Source organism: Chiloscyllium plagiosum, unplaced genomic scaffold (assembly GCF_037043375.1).
Source record: "Chiloscyllium plagiosum isolate Xiang-an unplaced genomic scaffold, Cpla_swu_hap1 HiC_scaffold_1, whole genome shotgun sequence".
NCBI classification, from domain to species: Eukaryota; Metazoa; Chordata; class Chondrichthyes; order Orectolobiformes; family Hemiscylliidae; genus Chiloscyllium; species Chiloscyllium plagiosum.
The window spans coordinates 20,016,800-20,036,070 of NW_028270139.1; the positions used below are offsets into that span (position 1 = coordinate 20,016,800).

The 19,271-nt window shown below is 39.5% G+C and overlaps 1 protein-coding gene across 4 annotated transcripts in view; it reads left to right on the forward strand.

Annotated features, from left to right (window-relative positions):
- The window catches only part of sorcs2 (sortilin-related VPS10 domain containing receptor 2), a 627,727-nt gene that overhangs the window by 441,345 nt on the left and 167,111 nt on the right, over positions 1-19,271 (forward strand). For all 4 annotated transcript variants that reach the window (XM_087978909.1, XM_043698404.2, XM_043698411.2 and 1 more), the window contains exon 4: positions 12,240-12,404. In XM_087978909.1, coding sequence (XP_087835035.1) covers positions 12,240-12,404 — 165 coding nt within the window. The remainder of the gene's footprint in view (positions 1-12,239; positions 12,405-19,271) is intronic.

The window sequence follows — 19,271 nt, forward strand, 5'->3', positions numbered from 1 at the left end:
AAACTGCACACAATATTCCAGATGCGGCCGCACCAGAGTTTTATACAACTGCATCATGACCTCAGGACTCCGGAACTCAATTCCTCTACCAATAAAAGCCAGTACGCCATATGCCTTCCTCACCGCACTATTTACCTGGGTGGCAACTTTCAGAGATCTGTGTACATGGACACCAAGATCCCTCTGCTCATCCACACTACCAAGTATCCGACCATTAGCCCAGTACCCCATCTTTTTGTTATTCTTCCCAAAGTGAATCACCTCACATTTAGCTACATTGAATTCCATTTGCCACCTTTCTGCCCAGCTCTGCAGCTTCTCTATATCCTGCTGTAACCTGCCACATCCTTCCTCACTGTCAACAACTCCTCCGACTTTCGTATCATCCGCAAACTTGCTCACCCAACCTTCTAACCCCTCTTCCAGGTCATTTATAAAAATGACAAACAGCAATGGTCCCAAAACAGATCCTTGCGGAACACCGCTAGTGACGGCACTCCATGAAGAAACTTTGCCATCAACTACTACCCTCTGTCTTCTTCCATCCAGCCAATTCCTAATCCAAACCTCCAACTCACCCTCAATGCCATATCTCCGTATTTTCTGCAGTAGCCTACCATGGGGAACCTTATCAAACGCCTTACTAAAATCCATATATACCACATCTACCGCTTTCCCCTCATCAACCTCCTTCGTCACCTTTTCAAAGAATTCAATAAGGTTTGTGAGGCACGACCTGCCCTTCACAAAACCATGCTGACTATCCTTGATCACATTATTCCTATCCAGATGTGCATAAATCCTATCCCTTACAATTCTCTCTAAGACTTTGCCCACAACAGAAGTGAGACTCACCGGCCTATAGTTACTAGGGTTATCCCTACTCCCCTTTTTGAACAAGGGAACCACATTTGCTATCCTCCAGTCTTCTGGCACTACTCCTGTAGACAAAGAGGACATAAAAATCAAGGCCAATGGCTCTGCAATCTCCTCCCTTGCTTCCCAGAGAATCCTAGGATATATGCCATCAGGCCCAGGGGACTTATCTATTTTCACCTTTTCCAGGATTTCCAACACCTCTTCTCTACATACCTCAAAGTCATCCATTCTACTTATTTGTGACTCAGTATTCACATCGACGACAATGCCCTGTTCCTGAGTAAATACTGAAGAAAAGTATTCATTCAATGTCTCCCCAATCTCTTCCGCCTCCACACGCAACTTCCCACTACTATCCTTGACTGGACCTATTCCTACCCTAGTCATTCTTTTATTCCTAACATACCTATAGAAAGCCTTAGGGTTTTCCCTAATCCTACCGACTAAGGACCTTTCATGTCCCCTCCTTGCTGCTCTTAGCTCTCTCTTCAGGTCCTTCCTGGCTACCCTATAACTCTCAATCGCCCCAATTGAACCTTCACGTCTCATCTTGAGATAGGCCGCCCTCTTCCATTTAACAAGGGATTCCAATTCCTTATTAAACCACGGCTCCCTCGCACGACCCTTTCCTCCCTGCCTGACAGGTACATAATTATCAAGGACACTCAATAGTTGCTCCTTGAACAAGCTCCACATATCATTTACACTCTTGCCTTGGAGTCTACTTTTCCAAGCCACACATCCTAAGTCATGCCTCACCGCATCATAATTTCCCTGACCCCAGCTATAACTCTTGCCCTGTAGTACACACTTATCCCTCTCCATCACGAGAGTAAAAATCACCGAATTATGGTCACTATCCCCAAAGTGCTCACCTACCTCTAATTCTAACACCTGGCCTGGTTCGTTACCCAGAACCAAATCCAGTATGGCCTCACCTCTTGTTGGCCTGTCTACATATTGTGTCAGGAAACTCTCCTGCACACATTGAACAAACACTGACCCATCTAATGAACTTGAGCTATAGCTTTCCCAATCAATATCAGGAAAGTTAAAGTCCCCCATAACCACCACCCTATTACTGTCACTCATCTCCTGAATCACCTTCCCTATCCTTTCTTCTACGTTTCTAGGACTATTGGGAGGCCTGTAAAAGACTCCTAACAGGGTGACCTCACCTTTCCTATTCCGAACCTCAGCCCAAACTACCTCAGATGGCAAGTCCTCATCCATCGTCCTTTCCACCACTGTAATACTATCTTTGACAAGCAATGCCACACCTCCCCCTCTTTTACCCCCACCTCTGACCCTACTAAAACATTTAAATCCTGGAACCTGCAACAGCCAATCCTGTCCCTGTTCTAGCCATGTCTCCGTAATAGCCACAACATCGAAGTCCCAGGTACCAACCCACGCTGCAAGTTCACCTACCTTATTTCGTATACTTCTTGCATTGAAGTATACACACTTCAAGCCACTTTCCTGTTTACAGACACCCTCCTTGGAAATTGATGCCATGTTCCTAACCTCCCTACACTCCAGGCCCTGCACCCTGAAGCTACAATCTGGGTTCCCATGCCCCTGCAGAGTTAGTTTAAACCCCCCCCAAGAGCACTAGCAAACCTCCCCCCAAGGATACTGGTGCCCCTCAGGTTCAGGTGTAGACCATCCTGTTTATAGAGGTCCCACCGTCCCCAGAAAGAACCCCAGTTATCCAAAAACCGGAATCCCTCCCTCCTGCACCATCCAGTATTATTGCCTAACTTTTATAAAATAATTCCATGACAAGGTTATGTACAATATTATGAAGAAAAGGCAGGCGTTGTGATTAAGTGGTCAAAATGCCAAAGAAGTGCAGGCACAATGGGCTTAATGACCTCCTCGTGCCCTATAAAAATGCTGTGATACCTTTCATACAACAATGGTTAAGGAAAACTCTTAAGTTCCAAGCCAGACTCAAACACAAACTCTGGGCCAAAATGCACTGTCATACGAAGGTAGTGCTGCATTGTCAGAGATGCTGTTTGCTGTTTTTTGAATGATACATCAAGTAGGACATGTCGGCTCACTCCAGTTGGTTTAAAGGACCTGTGGCACTATTTTGAAGATGATCAGAGGAGTACTCTCTGGTGTCCTGCCCAACCTTTGCCCCTCAACCTTGTTGCTGTTTTTGGAACCTTGTTGATGTGCTTCCATGTCAATATTCCAAAAGTACGTCATCGACTATGAAGCACTTTGGCACATACTGATACGAAGGAAAAGGATATATAGATATAAATCTTTCTTTTTTTTCTTTTTCATGCAGCATTAGGGGGAAAAAAAGATTCTAATCACTTGCTGCTCACAAACCCTGTTATACCAGTGAATTTGTGAAGGAAACTGACTGTTGTTCAGGGTGAGCTGCCTGCAAATCCTCCACCTTAAAATCTCAGTGACTGGTCTGAAAATGACCAGATCCAAACCATAGGATTGCTTTTGAATCCCCAGCATGATTGAGATTTTGTCCTTGGTAGGACAATGCTAAGAGTCGACGTCCTCGTGGCAGTTAGAGTGTCAATCACAATCACTCAAAGATTAATGTAACTTTATCAAATTTTTGCATTTCCAAAACTTGAAGGTCAGGCCAGGAACTCCAAATTTCCAATTTTTTTTTCCTTTTATTTAAAATCAAAGTTGCAAACTTGACTACTCTTTATGATCAGCAACGCTAAAGTTCCCTCTGCTTGCATGTAGATTCATGATAAACTGAGCTGAACTCCAGTGCCTATTTCTAATGTGAATTACAACTTGCAGAAGATTTTCTCTGACACTTAAGGCTGTTACTAACATTTAACAGGAACTCAGCTGTACATTGCACGTCACTAAACAGTTGGCCTGTTCCACATTATTGACAACTTAACCAATAATTGTTGAGTTTTTTTCCTTTATTGAAAACAGGTGGAAGCACTTAAGTAAATTCATTCAGCTGCTTGTATGATACGCCTTTGGGCTATGATGCTACATTTTCTGAGGCAAATCATGTCTCTGAAGTGCCCTAGTTTATTTGGTCTGCATTACTAGCTGATGTACAAAATTCAGACTATTGAGTAGCTGTTCTCCTCAAATCATGTGGAAGATAACATGCTGTGGAAAATAAATGTACCGCTTCCCCATGACCATGGAAATGTTTATAACAGAAGTCAGAGTTAGTTTCTGAAGGAAGAAATACTCACCTCTTGGGAGCTACAAGCACTAGTTTTATATTCTCGTGGGTAGGATTATTTAGTTTGTTTCCCCTTTGATAGCAAATGAAAATTGAACACTTTACTTAGAAGAAAATCTTTTTTCTAATGGTGTAGAGGTGAAGGTGGAGGCATTCACACTGTATAATCACTCAAACAATATTTTCCAGCACCTGTAATCCAGGAAGCAGATATTACAATGAATGTTCGTGACTGAAACATATCCCCTTTGTAGTTTGCTCATGATCTTATTCATTGACTTCAATTAATTGAATGAAGAATTAAAATACTTTCTTCTTGTACCGACAGAAAGCTATGATTGTTCTATCCAGAGAGACATTGTTCTGGATTATTGATCTCTGCCAATCTTTCGCCTGGTGATTGATTTGCTGCAAAAATCTGAATTCATCTGTGAGTAGCCAGTTCTGAAGGGACTTGACTGGATGGGCACAAAGTTAGCTTCTTGCTAGGAAATCTGAATGCAGGGGCACAGTTGTGGGATTAGGAATCAAGATTTAAGACTCTGATGAGGAGAAATCTCTTCACCCAGAGGATTGTGAATGTTTGGCATTTTATAACCCAAGGAGTTGTGAATATTTCATTGTTGAGAACATGTAAAGCTGAGAGAGACAAACTTTTGGTCCCTTGGGGAATCAAGGAATATGGGGAATGAGCAGCAAAGTGGATTCCCCCATGATCATATTAATTCAAGGAATATGCTGGAGGAGCATATGTTCTCATGATAATCTATTAGTCTTTTTTCAAACATGTAATTTTTAACATTAATTACTATATGTTTCAAAAATAAGATGTTAATGCGTGATTGATGTTCAAGAATAATCTGGAAAACAAAGTGGCAAAATGTTGAATTGCTTAAAATTATACTTTTTCTATGCACCTGTAGACAAGTAAGTGGCCAGGACATTGAATCATTAGCCCTCCATAGGAGAGACTTTGTCACCAACGTAGACCCTTCAATAGCAGCTCTATATTTAGTCATGGAAGGGATTATAATTGTCCTAAATACAAATTTCCCTTTGCAAGTGGAATGCTGGTCAGTTTCTTCCAAACACTTTGAACAAGGGCCCATAGAAATAAAAGTTGAACAGTTGAAGAAATATCTCTTTTAATTTAAGCTGATTGTAGCATGACATGATGCCAACTTGCTTCTGATGCCAACTGGGTAATTTGCTCTGACCTGTGTCTACATAATTACATTCAGTTGCAACTTCTGAGTAATATAGACTAAACAAGATCTTTTCCTTCCCACAGCAAGGCTGTGAGCCTTTTAAAGAGAATATATGTCGAGCATTTATGTACATACCTTCTTCTTAAGAGTCTTTCTCCAGTCAATGTATCTTTCAGTATAATAATTTCCTAAAACATTATGGAGTTAGAACTAGTTGTGGGAAATTAAGTGGGAGAGTATTTTGGGAACAGTAATCATAATACCTTTAGGTTTAGCTTGGTTATGAAAAAGGACAGTGAACAATCAAGCATTAACATACTTTACTGAAGGATAATGAGGTAAGCTTCCTATTGTACTGCCATTTATTGACTACTCACTGTCTTCTTCTTTCTTCCAAAGTGCATCACCTCACATTTATCAGGATTAAATTCCATCTGCAGGTGATCTATCCGTCTGACCAACCTGTTTATATCCTCCTATAAACTGACACCTTTCTCCTCACTGTCAAACACCCAGAAAACCTTTAGATCTTACACAAAGTTATCTGTGTAGATCACAAACAATAAAGGACCCAGCACTGATCCCAGTGGTGTGCCACTACACATGTGGCTCCAGTCACAAATCTTCAACCACCACACTCTTGTGCCCTATTATTAAGCTAATTTTGTATTCAACGTGCCAAGTTATCCTTGATCCCATGAGCTTTCATCTTCTTTATCAATTTCCCATGTGGGATCTTGTCAAAGACCTTGTTGAAATCCATGCAAATTATATTAACTTACCCTCATCCAAACATTTGATCACCTTCTCAAAAAATTCCACCAGATTTGTTAGGGTTATTCTCTTATGTAGTTGCCTTAAATAACTCTACACATTGCTGTAAGATTTATTTTAAGAGCAAAATGTTTAATTGTGGTTCAATGAAATTTAATGTAGAAGTTGTGCAAACTAATAGCAAATTGAATTTTACACGCAATATCAATAAGATCCCATTCTTGCTTTTTTATTATTGTTCACTGGATGTGTGTATTGTTGCCTAGTCCAACATTTGTTGGCCATCCCTTATTGCCCAGTAGAAGCACCTTCCAATGTCATAACATGCAAAGTGCTGTTAAGAAAGGTCCAAGATTTTGATCCAGTGACAGTGCAGGAATGGCAATATTGTTCCAAGTCAAGTTGGTGTGTGATATAGAAGGGAACTTGGAGGTGACGTGCTCGTGCTTGTGTGATCACCAACCTATGATATGCTTTTCCGTTAAAATGAAAACACAGTTTAAAGTGTGGCAATATTTTTAGTTCAAATGTTGATTCATTATTATCCACTTTAATTAATTAAAATTTGGATATTGAGAATGTTTTTGCAGCTTTGTGAAACATATATTTAAAAATCAATCACTGCAATGGACCTGCTAAATGTTCAAAGATGTAGGATGTATTTGGATATAATGCAAGAGGAGGGACTGAATACCTTACCTTTGCTAACCCCAGGCCTGACAATTCCAAAATTGTTTGTTGTTCTAAAACTCTGCACCTGCATCCTATCTGGCACTATGTAATTAACTTAACATCCCTATCCTTCACTGACCTACATTAGATCTTGATCCCTAAATGTCTTAAATTTTAAAGTATTGTCCTCTTGTTTCAATCTATTTGTGATTTGGTTCCTGTCTTTGTTTGTTACATACTCATGATTTACTACATCCAACTCCCTTTCAAATTTTCTGTTTTTCCTACTGTGGTCTTTGTGAATCTTCCTTTTTCTATTCCTCCTCATTGGCAATCATGCTATAAGCTGCTTACGTTCTGCAGTCTGGAATTCCATTTTTGCGGTTTGAGCTTAGTCTCTTTCTTAGCTTTATATTCTTAGTTAACATTGGCTATCTCAATACAGATTCCTGAATATATATTCATAAAGCTTACTAATCTTTCTTTAAAATTATCATTAAAATCTATTATTTTGACAGTGCTACCAGTGCTTCCCATCTTGAAGTCTCCTTTTTTGGCTCTGTGTCCATTTTCTTCTGAGTATGTTTCTCAAAAATATTCTGGAGTGTTATTCTATTGCAAAGGTTCTGTATAAATGTCAGCTATTTCATAAATATGTGCATAAAGTACACGTTTCAGAGTAAGGGAGAATATGTAGAATGCACTTAAATTTGTTTGTCATAAGACCTCATCAGACCATTTTAATACGGATCTGGGTTTCTGTGTCAGAAACTGTATTTGAAATCATTTTAATTGATTAAACTTTGCAGCTGAACCTAAGATTTTCAATCTGTGCATTCATGTGTAAAATGTTTTTTTATTAAAATGTTTGCATCTTCTGTTACTATAACAAATGCCTAAGAGGATTATAGATTCATTCCTGGAAATGAATTGTTAAGATACATGTAGAAATGTAATCTGGATTAAGCGTTTTGTGTGTTTATGTAGGAAAAGCTATTCCAAAGAAGCATGTGAAGGTTTTTGACGATTTTGGTGCAAATTATGCCTTCAGTGCAACAATGCTGCATACAATGTGGAAGCGTAATTAAGTTTAACAACTATCTGAGAAGACATTTTTGTTTGATGTGGGTCAGAGGGCAACTCTGACGTCCTCTCTGACATAGTACACACTCACTTGGCCAACGTATCCAAATTGCAGATAAACCAGCGATCTGTTACTAGTATGAGCAGGGATTTGCACCATTCCTGATGATCCCAAGATTTTAAAAAATCAAATACTTCTTCAGTATCCTGTAGTGCTGTTCCCTTTTAAACTCATACTTGTTCTGCTTTTCAGCTGATACTGTGAAAATTAAGATTTTCAGTGCATGACACAGAATACTGACTTGTGGTAGAAATGTAAAGCTTGACTTGGTTAGACAGATTAAAAATTTTACATTTTTCCAGCATTTCATTTTCTCCTTTTTATGCTATAATCTTATTTGAGATTCATGCCAAGAATAATGTCCATTAGACAAGTCTGCATGATAAAGAATTACACTATGGTCCCAAATATTTGCAGCTTGAGCTTAGTCTCTTTCTTAGCTTTACATTCTTAGTTAACATTGCCTATCTCAATACAGATTCCTGAATATATATTCATAAAGCTGACTTTAAAACCTACAAACTGGCACCAAAAACAAAGACTCTTGTAATGTTTCTAAAGTTTTTACTTGCTTTAAGGATAGTTTTTGGTGTGCTTTTCCTTGTGGCTGTGGATGCTCCGTTTGTGTTTACAGTATTAATTGTTTGCATCGGTTCCTTCTGTTGAAGTTAATCATTTAGAATGTGTTTGACAAGGTGTCAGTAAGTATGTCATACCTGTACTGCTGGGGTTGTGTATCAACACTAATTTGCTGTTCACTGATTTTATTACTTCACTGTTATAACAGTTACAAAGTGATAGCTTTGAAAAAACTTAAAATTAATGGATAAGAGCTTATCATCAAGACTTAGTTGACAGGAATCGGATCTTTCCGTGTATAGCTACCAAATGAATATCATAAGCATAATGTATAAAGTAAATTCAGACTAGTAATTGAAACTGGACAAAAGTCAGCCTTCAAATAAGCAGCTATCAGATATTAAAAGCCATTCATCTGCAATTGCTTTATGTCCATATTTTCCATTATTTATTCTTGTCTCCCCCGTTTTAATGGAAACTGGCAATGTGAATATGTGATGCTGTAATTTCAATATCATGCCATGGGGAGACGTTACAGTTATGGTAGTAGTTCATCATTACCTTGGTTAGTGTAGCCTCTGAAGACTTCTCTCTGATTAAATATAACTGCTTCATCTGGCATTAATTTGTCTCATGTCCTCTCTCAAAATCAGAATGCATTTGCCCGACTGATTGTTAAATAATGGTATGTATGGGCTCAAACCTTCACTGATTGTATGTGGCCTGCTCCTATTAGCACAGGAAATAATTACATAATGTGTTCATAGCATGGTACAGCATCCAGTCTCAATAATGTGTACAGAAATTGAGAGGTTTATATCAGATTATTTCACACTGGCCTTTGATATTGTATATTTTTGCCTCTTAATCAAACTGCAAGTGACCATGGAGAGGGAAAAACCTGCTTAAATGACACCTCCCTGTCTCTGTCAATTATTCATTGCCATCATTATCTTTGGAGACATTACAGCTAGCCCATCAAATGGCTTGTGTCACTTTATGGTGACAATTACAATCCATGAAGAAACAGAGGGAAGAAAGCCCTTGGTAAAAATTCATATTACTTACTGATAGAGAACCGAGTTGGATGTTTTTTGGCCTTTGCAAATATTCAGTAAGATGTTAACTAATTCAATGAGATAAATGAAACAAACAGCCTGTAATTCATAGGTGTATGGAGATCTAGAGGTGTTGAAAGACATTAATTTAAAGTTAATTACATTGCTAACCTTACTCAAGTCTATTTGCAGCCTTCATATTTTGTACAGACTGAAGCCCTCTGAGAAATTGTTGTAAATGAACTGATGGATTTGCACAGACTTCAAAATGTGAAAGACATTCCTCTGAGCTTGGTAGCAAATTGTACTTTTCACAGTATGCTACTTAATGCACAATAAATTACTGGTTAGATTTCAAGAATTAGAATTCCATATGGATAGATGCACTTTTACAGAGCAGGTTTCTATTTGCTTTTTTAAAAGAGCATTGTCTCAGATGAATGATTTATCAATAGGATTAATATAACAGAAAACCTGAGGCTTTTTCTCTATGTGGGTTACAGTGAGTGCTTTTAATAACCTGAACTAACGCATTAGAAACCTGTCAAAGCTGTTTGTTTAATTGTAAATTATGCTTGAGGAGTGAGTGTTTCTGATCGGCATCAACAAAATGCTCACACCAGATATACAGAGAGATACCTAAGGCATTGCAGCACAGATGGGAAGACATTAATTTCAATAACATTCTGTGCTGTGGGACATCTGTAGAAAGTAGAGTGGCCTTTTTGCAATATATTCAAATCGTCACAAATTCAGTTTTGAATTTTTAAGAAAATTTTATTGTCTGATATTAAAAGCTGGAAACTGGGAAATAATCTTCTTGGGCATTATTAAACCAAATCTAGCTCTCTGACATTTTTTAACTTCAGATGTAATCTGTCAAAAATGAAATTGTCTGAAATTTCTACAGAAATTGTTCAAGTCTTTTCGCTGTCACTCTGGATGAAGATTGATAAAATCTTTCACTGAATTTGTGGAGGGAGATTGGGAGGACCTCACCGAAATTTCAGAAAAGTACATTTAATTTGGATGCGCTCATTCTGCATTCTTTGAGATGCTGCCTTTTTCCTGAGATATGATGTCACCCTCATGTGCCTCGTCACTGTCTGACCCTAGATGGTGAACTATTAAGTTTTAGATTAGATTAGATTCCCTACAGAATGGAAACAGGCCCTTAGGCCCAATAAGTCCACACCGACCCTTTGAAGAATAAACCACCCAGACCCATTCCCCCATGCTATATTTACCCCTAACTTGTCAATTTAGCATGGCCAATTCACCTGACCTACACATCTTTGGATTGTGGGAGGAAACTGAGCACCCGAAGGAAACCCACGCGGACACGGGGAGAATGTGCAAACTCCACACAGGCAGGAAACGAATCTGGGTCCCTGGTGCTGTGAGGCAGCAGTGCTAACCACTGAGCCACTGTGCCACCCCAGTGTTTTAGGAGAGCATTAAGAATGAGGTCATGTTGCGCCACTGAAAGATTATCTCAATCCTGCCCTATAAATTTTACATGTACACATTGCCAGCAACAATGTGCAATATATGGCATCTCCATTTTTTTTAAGTTAATCTTCTGATCATTGAGTATGAAGTACTGGAAGATAAAGAATCTTACTAAATACCAAATTTTAGCCATCCCTACATTAGAATTCAATGAGTACAGTGTCAACGTAGTTTCCATGTAGGCTGGGAAAGAAAGAGTTTAGAATGGGTTATAATTGAGCAGAAAATGTGTTACTAGAACTAGTTTTGGAATTGCTTTGTTGTAAGTCTCAGAATGGATCTACAGATTGTTCTTTCGTCTCAAGTTTTTATTGACTAAGGTAGTCAGACAGAATAGAGAAGTGAGGCTACAAACTTAAATCAAATCTTTAAATGTTATCTTTAGACTTGCCTCTTCTAATGCACACCTCGCAGGACCCCTCTCCATTACCTTAATCTGAAACTTGGCAAAAGTCTGATAATATAATATAGGACCTTGCTCCAAGTCCTATTCACACATCACCTCCTTGCTTGCTGATTTATAGGGCTCCCGCTTGATTTTAAAATGTCCACTCATGCTTTGAAAACCACCAGCTGTTTGGGATGTGTGTAATCCTGAATTCTGGCCTCCTGTACTACTTGGATTTTCTTTTTTCCACTATTGGAGGGCATGCCTTTGGCTTTCTGAACCCTAAGCTCCAGCATTCCTTCCTTAAATCTCTTCGCTACACAACCTCTCCCTTTTCCTTTAAGGAATACCTTTAAACACTACCCCTTTGACCAAGTTTTTGTACACTATTTAGTTTGATAATTGCTCCAAAAATACATCTTGGGACGTATTGCTAAGTTAACTGTGTTATACATATGCAAGTTTTTTTCTTGTTTTGTTCCATATTCCTTGCTTTGTGACATTCTCTTAAAACATAAAGGCCTCAACTACATTGCAAAGCACCATCTTAGAATGCTGTATAAGATGGATTTTAGACTGTTGTGGAACCTTACCCTCTGGTGACATATCTTTGAAATTCAGATGTTCTGTTACAAATGATTTGCAGTCGCTAATGGTTGGAAAGTCATGCATGGTGCATTCCTAATTTCCAATATGTAGTTGCAGTGCTGATGCTCCCCATTGATGCTATATATGCTACAAAGTTGGAAACTTAGCCCTTTATGGAAGAGATCATTTTTATTGATACAAAAAAAAGACCAATTTTCTTTTTCTTTAATTTAAGGTAATCCTTGTCAGCTCATCAATGAATGATCGTGATCAGAGTCTCTTCATGAGCACAGATGAGGGAGCCAACTTTCAAAAACAGCAGATTTTCTTCTCTCTCGAGACACTGGTTTTTCACCCCAAAGAGGAGGATAAGTTACTTGTGTACAGCAAGGAAGGCCGGGTAAGTGTGCACGTACAATAAATAATTTGTGCTGTCGTGCAAAAACAATGCGAACTCTTACTGGGGTTGCAAACCATCTGGGGTTGTCCTGGAGTCTCCAGGACATTGTTGCAAACATTTAAAAAAAATCTAGTTTTCTTTGTACACTTTTGTTTATTGGCTATCAAATACTGAGAATGAGGAAAATAGTTGTTTGGTAGTCAAGAAGTATCCAATTGGGAAATGAGAGTCTATTTCCACTTGGTGCAAGAAGATAATCTGTGAGGATGGTGACCACTGGTGGGAAGCTGACGGTTAGGTAACCAAGACAAAAGGTTATGTGATGAAACCCAGAAATGTGTTCGACCAGAGTTGGCAAACATAACTAGAACTGGGAACTCAATCTGAATTTAGAAAAGTGACAAATTTTCTCCACTACATAGCCAGAAGGTACTATAGCCTTTTGAGTCCCACTGCTGCATGGGATCTTAATACTTTTGCACTCCTGTTGCGTTTGAAACTAACTCACAGGGACACTGGTTTGTATGTTGTGAAGTTATAGCCTAGTTCCAGCATAGTTGACAGCCTTTTCTGCAAATTCTGCGTAATTATTGTCACTCGAGACAGCTTCTGTAGCAGCAGGTATCATAGGTTTATTTTGTACCAAAGACAAATGTGTTTACTTTCATTTCTCTTTAAGCTGTAAACAAACATCATTTTCTCAGCAGCAGATGTCATTGAGATTTGATGACATAGTCACGTCTTTGCACATTCTTCTCTTCACAGCAACACTTCTATTTTTCCTTTACGCACTGGATAAAGCTTGTCACAGTGTGCATTATAGAAACCTGAGTTGCCTGTTACTAACCCAGCAAAACACTCCAACACGTTTCTCATAGTGATCATCAAAGCCCATCGTTGTGTGTGTGTGTGTGTTTGCATGTGTGTGTGTGTGTGTGTGTTTGCGAGAGATAGGTTGATGCTAAAAGAGGAAGGAGGATGAGGAGGGGGTTGTGGGAGAAGCCTTTTGACCCAAAGAGTTCAGGGAACGACTTTCTTTTTTGAACTGCCATGAGAAAGAGTGTTTGAGATGTTTGCAGTTCAGTAGAAGCTTCTCAGAGAAATCTACCAACTGCTGAAGCCATGACTTCAGTCTCAGTGGAGGGCAAATTCAGCACTGCCAATGACTTTGAAGGTTATTTAAAGGTTGTTTGTGGCTATTTAAATTTGCTTCTTCCATGTTTCTGGTGACATTAGCAATTTGTCACAGGTTGCCATTCACCATTGGGTAAGGAAAACCATGAGGCTATCTATCCAGGCAGACCTAAACTAATGTTATTTTCCCTTGCCAGAGAGAAGCAGAAAGAAGAAGCTTCCAATTTCATGAGGGTTTCCAGCTCACCCAGTTGCAGAGTTCCATTAACTGCCTGCACATGACAACTCTTCCATGTATCAGGGCCAAATGAGATTTTACTCACTCAAGCACCAGCTAATGTGAAACCCAGAGGCAGAAAATCATAGGGCCACTGCCTGGCATTCTAGCAGTAGTCATGACAATATCTTCACTGTGTAAAAGTACATTTGGCGATCTGCATTTTTACCACATGACAAACCAAAGGCAACAAAGGCTATTCTGTGATAATATGACTCATTATTATCATTTGCAACACACAAGTGGCCACAAAACACATAGAATGAAACCCATGCCATCAGAAAAAGAATGATAACTGAAACAACTGCACAAAAGCCAGTATCCAGCCACCAAGTCATCCTTTATTTACTAGTGCACAGTACACCGGCTGTAGCCAGGCAGCTTAGAGTAAGTTCCCTGAACTGAGGAGATTTTAAATCTTTTGGTTTTTTTGTTTTGTTTTGTCTTTTTTCTCAACTGAGGAGATTCTAATTTCCTGGTTATATTTTTTTCCTTCTACTAGTTTAATCCCCTGTTTATATTTTTTTTGCCCCTGTTTACATTGGTCTGCCAGGGCTTTCCTGATTGGCTAATGTTAACAATCCCAAGTAAGGATCTCTAAGTCAACAAGATCCACCTGGTTCTCATCACTACAATAATTAATTGGTATTCTGAAGCAATGATTCCAATGGCTGGAAGCCTGCAGAACTCAGTTGAGTGGATCCCATTATTCATGGTGATATGCTGTATAATCTTCCCATTGTGAGGGGACGGTCCTTGTCAGTAACTGTAAAGTGAAATGCTGAAGCACAGGAGTACAAGGAGCAGAGAACGAGGTGGCAACCTAAACAGACATTTTCCGCCTGAACCGTATATGAAGAATGCAATTGAGTATAATGCTGCTAATTGTAACTCAATTTTCCATTCACCCACAATCTTTCTCCTTGTCTTCCCTCAATCAATGACCATCACATCATTCTGTTAGTCACAATGCAAAAATAAAAGACACTACAAAAAAAATTCTGAACCAAATTTGTAAATGAGGTTGTCCCATTTTGTATGCAGCATTCAATTGTCAACCTTATGCTTTCCATTACAGCTTGTCTTCCATCAGCCTCAGCCTATTTTCAGTGCCCTCACATGCAGATCTATTCATAAAGACTACATCTTCATTTTCATGTTTTGTTAAAATTACTAACTCTCTTATTAGATGTTGCAACTGTGTCATAGCATTACCGTTTGTATTGTGATTTGGAGATGCCGAAGATCACCTGATGAAGGAGCGTCGCTCCGAAAGCTAGTGTGCTTCCAATTAAACCTGTTGGACTATAACCTGGTGTTGTGTGATTTTTAACTTTTGTATTGTGTGGAACTTATTTTTGGCTTAAACAAAAACTGAAATTGCTGGAGAAACTCAGCAGGTCTGGCAGCATCTGTGGAGAGACAATCAGAGATGTTTCGAGTCCTGTGATCCTTCATCAGAACTGAAAATAGCTGGGGAAGAGTGGTACTTAGGCTGTTGACTGGATGGAGTGGGGATGTGAATAGAGAGAGAGAGAGAGAGAGAGAGAGACTGAAAAAGGGATAGGCAAAACCAAGAGAACATGTTTAGGCTTTCCTTCTTTGGAAAGATCTTTGTGATTAAAAATGTTAGGAAGTTTATACTCATGGGTTGCATGTCTCTGATAGTCAGGGATCCATGATTGGCGGGTTCTACTCCAGCAATGTAGGTAAAGATGTGATCTCTTTTGCTCTTTCAATCTCAAAAGTGTGTGTCGTACTCCTGGGGTAATACCTCCACACATTGCAATCGATGGTCTGTACTTCTCACTGCTAGTGGCCAACATGGCACTTAGAAAGGGACTCCTTCAGGGAGTTCTTGAAATGTTTGCATGGGTTCACTCTGATCTGTAAGCAATGTGACCTGGGGCAGATGACTGCCGTACATGCGGGCTCTGATGGAAGAGCTCTAAAAGATGCGCATGGCAGTGTTACAGGACCCATGACTTCCATCAATCCAGAAGAATATGTAACCTCCCTCCTGAAGGTCTTCAATTGCTTGTTGCAACATTTTTATTTCTCTATCTCAAGAAAATGGTGAATAATCAGAACACCTCTCTGCCTCATGCCATTGGAGCTACGAAAAGGATTCACAAGATTGCTGTTACATTTCACTTGCCCGTTCTGTTAGTTTTAATGAAATTGTTTCATCATAGCCAGGAACCTAGGTTTAAATCCAAATTTCTCAAAGATTGTCCAAAGATCATCTCAGCTTTCAATATCGAATACCTTGGCTGAGGTCTGTGGAAATGATGTGCAGGCCTTTGTTTTGCTCCCAACAGTTTTCCTATATTTGGATAGGTAAAAGGACCACATCTAATTCTGCACTGGCTCTTCGGACCTTTGTCTTCCAAAATCATCCAAGGCTGTTCAGAACTGTTTTGCTAGGATCTTCCAGCTAACAGAAAGGAAGTTAATTCTATTGTAGTTGAAATAGTTTGACTTTTCTCCTTTGTTTTTCTATGAGGCAATGATAACAGGCCATGAAAACAGTTTGGAGCTTGGTATGTATGGCAGGGCTACTATGCTTCAAAATTTTGTTTGGAATACTATCGACACGGGGAGCTTTGTTACTCTTCATCAGGCTGTTGTGGTCTCCACTTCCTCCAGAGTTGCGCTGTTGGCAGTTCTTTTTGACAGGTTGTTGTTTGAAGTGGTTGGTTGCAGGATCATGCACTGTGCACTTAGCATTGATGGGTAGCTCACAGTGTTCCAACCACAAGTCCCAGACTAACTCCTGATCTTCAGCATTCCACTGGCATTTTTGATTTGCTGTTTTGAATCATATAGAGATTTTAGAGTTTTATAGAAGGTTGTTGTGTCACCAGTACAGATGAGATTTTTCCTCAAGTGTGAACCACCAGTTATTTTGAAGGTTTGTCAGTTTAAGTTGATGATTGTTGCATGCTTGATGGTATTCTTTATCTCTTTCTGCTGCCTGAGCTAAATGACACTGATGTACTGAAATTTTTATTGCCAGCAGATCTTGGACTTCCCTGTCATTTCCATCAAACCATATCTACCTTTTCTTAGGGCTTGATCCAGTGACCTCTGGAAGAATCCAGTTCTTTAGTTGTGTTACTGGAGTCCATCTGAAGTGGAATCATGAGGATATCCTGATTCGATCTGTAAGGTTGCTTTAGCAAGCTAAGCTAGCTCAATACTACAGACTGTGGACACGTTTTACTAATATCTTCTCTGTCTTTTGAGGAGTAGCAAGAGTAGGAAAGAGGGAACCTGTGATTGGAGAAGGGGGAGCAATGAGCATGGGAGAGACAGAAGCTGTGATTGATCTGTTTGTCTGTCTCACTGTTTCTGTCTCTTTCCTTCACTTACAGGGTTGGCTTTTCTCTGATTGGCCAATGTGATTGACTTTTTTCAGGGCAAATCTGGGGGATATTGGGAATGGACTATGTAAATGGGATTGACCGCCTCACCATGCTGGAAAGAATGCTATCCCACCTTTGTGTGAAGCCCCGTGGTGCTGGACTCCTGCACACGTCATATCGATTGCAATCTTTTTGCCAGCATCGTAATGAGCCAAATATTTTGTTGGCCTTCTTTGTTACCATTCTTCTATAACCTGGTCCATCAACATCCTCATCTTCTCACTTTCCCTGCTATAGAAACATTTTTTTATTCATTCATGGAATGTGAGCTTCATAGGCAAACAAATTGTAGTTTTGCTAATGAGAAGGTAATGATGAACCTTTGCTGTCCATCTGATATAAGTATATCGACAGTGCTGTTAGAGAGGGAGTTTCAAGATTTTGACTCAGTGACAATGAAGGAATAATGATACATTTGCAAGTCAGGATGGTATGTGATTTGGAGAGGAGTTGGCATGTGTGTTTTCATACATCTACTGACCAATTTGTATTAGATGATAGAGGTTGGAGGTTTGGAAGATAGTGTTGAAGGTGTCTTGGTGAGTTGCTGTAGTGCATCTTGTAGTTGGTGTGTGCTATGCACTAGTGCTGGAGCAGGTCGATGTTTAAGGTGTTCGATGGGCTGCCAATCAAGCTTGTAGTTTTGTCCTGGATAGTGTTTAACTCCTTGGGTTTTTTGTTATAGCTGCATCCACCTAGACAAATGGTGAGTATTCCATCACACTCCTGACTACTCAGACCCCTTGGCATCATAGTAGCCCACAAACCCACCAACACACTAAGACAACAGCTAATGAACTTGAAAGACTATACAGACAACAAGCAAAACAATGTCATTTACAAAATACTGTGCAAGGACTATAACAAACACTACATGGACAAACAGGCAGAAACCTAGCCACCAGGATACATGAACACCAACTAGCCACAAAAAGACATGACCCTCTCTCACTAGTATCCTCACATACAGATGAGGAAGGACACCACTTCGATTGGGACAATACATCCATCTTAAGACCAGCCAAACAAAGACACGCACGAGAATTCCTAAAAGCATTGCATTCCAACCAGAACACTATCAACAAACACATCGAGTTAGACCCCATCTACCACCCCCTGAAAAAAAGAACACAAAGTGACTTCACCACAGGAAATTACATCACTAACCCAAAGAAACCCAAACATATAAATAGAAAGCAGTGCTTTGCCCAGAGGCCCACTGAAGATGTTACCTAGTAGGGTGACAAAACGTCTGGAAATGAACCTTCCAGCCCAGCGAGCAAACCTATATCCATAACCTCAACCTGAGCTACAAACCCCTGACTTGCACATTCTAGTTGGTCGAAAGGTTTACGGGAGTTGGGAAGTGAGTCATTTCCACTGAATTCCCAGTCTCTGATCTTTATTTTTAGGCTCATCACTTGTATGGCTGATCCAGTTAGTGTCTAGAATATTGATGGTGGGTTATTTGACAATTATATTACTATTGGATGTCCAGAACATTCAACATGCGAGCATGGACTGTTTCACTCTCTAAGAAGTTGCAATTAGAACTGAAGACTGTACAAACTGCCCCGTTTCTGGCCTCATGATGAAGAATGCTTATTTAAGCAACTAAAAATGGCTCAGACTGGAACACTATCCTGAGGAATGCCTGTGCCTGAAATGTTTGGCCTCCAACAATCCATAGCCTTTTCCTTTGTGCTGGATATAACTCCCATCAAAGGAAAGATTCTCACCTCACCTTGTCTTACCAACCCAATTTCTCCTCTTCATTATGTTTTCCTGTTTGGCTGACATTTTTTTAACTTATCATTCATAGCTCACTTTTCCAGTATTAAAAACAAATGAAAAAATACATTTGAAGCGTGCCATCTTTCTTGTTCTTCACCATGTTCTTTTTTTGGAAGGAAGCAAACTAATAAACGAAAACTATTACTGCAAAAATCAGGCCTGCAAATCAGTCATGTCTGAAGCAACCACTTGATATTGAAAGTACCAACATTCATTTGTGCTATTTAAAGATTT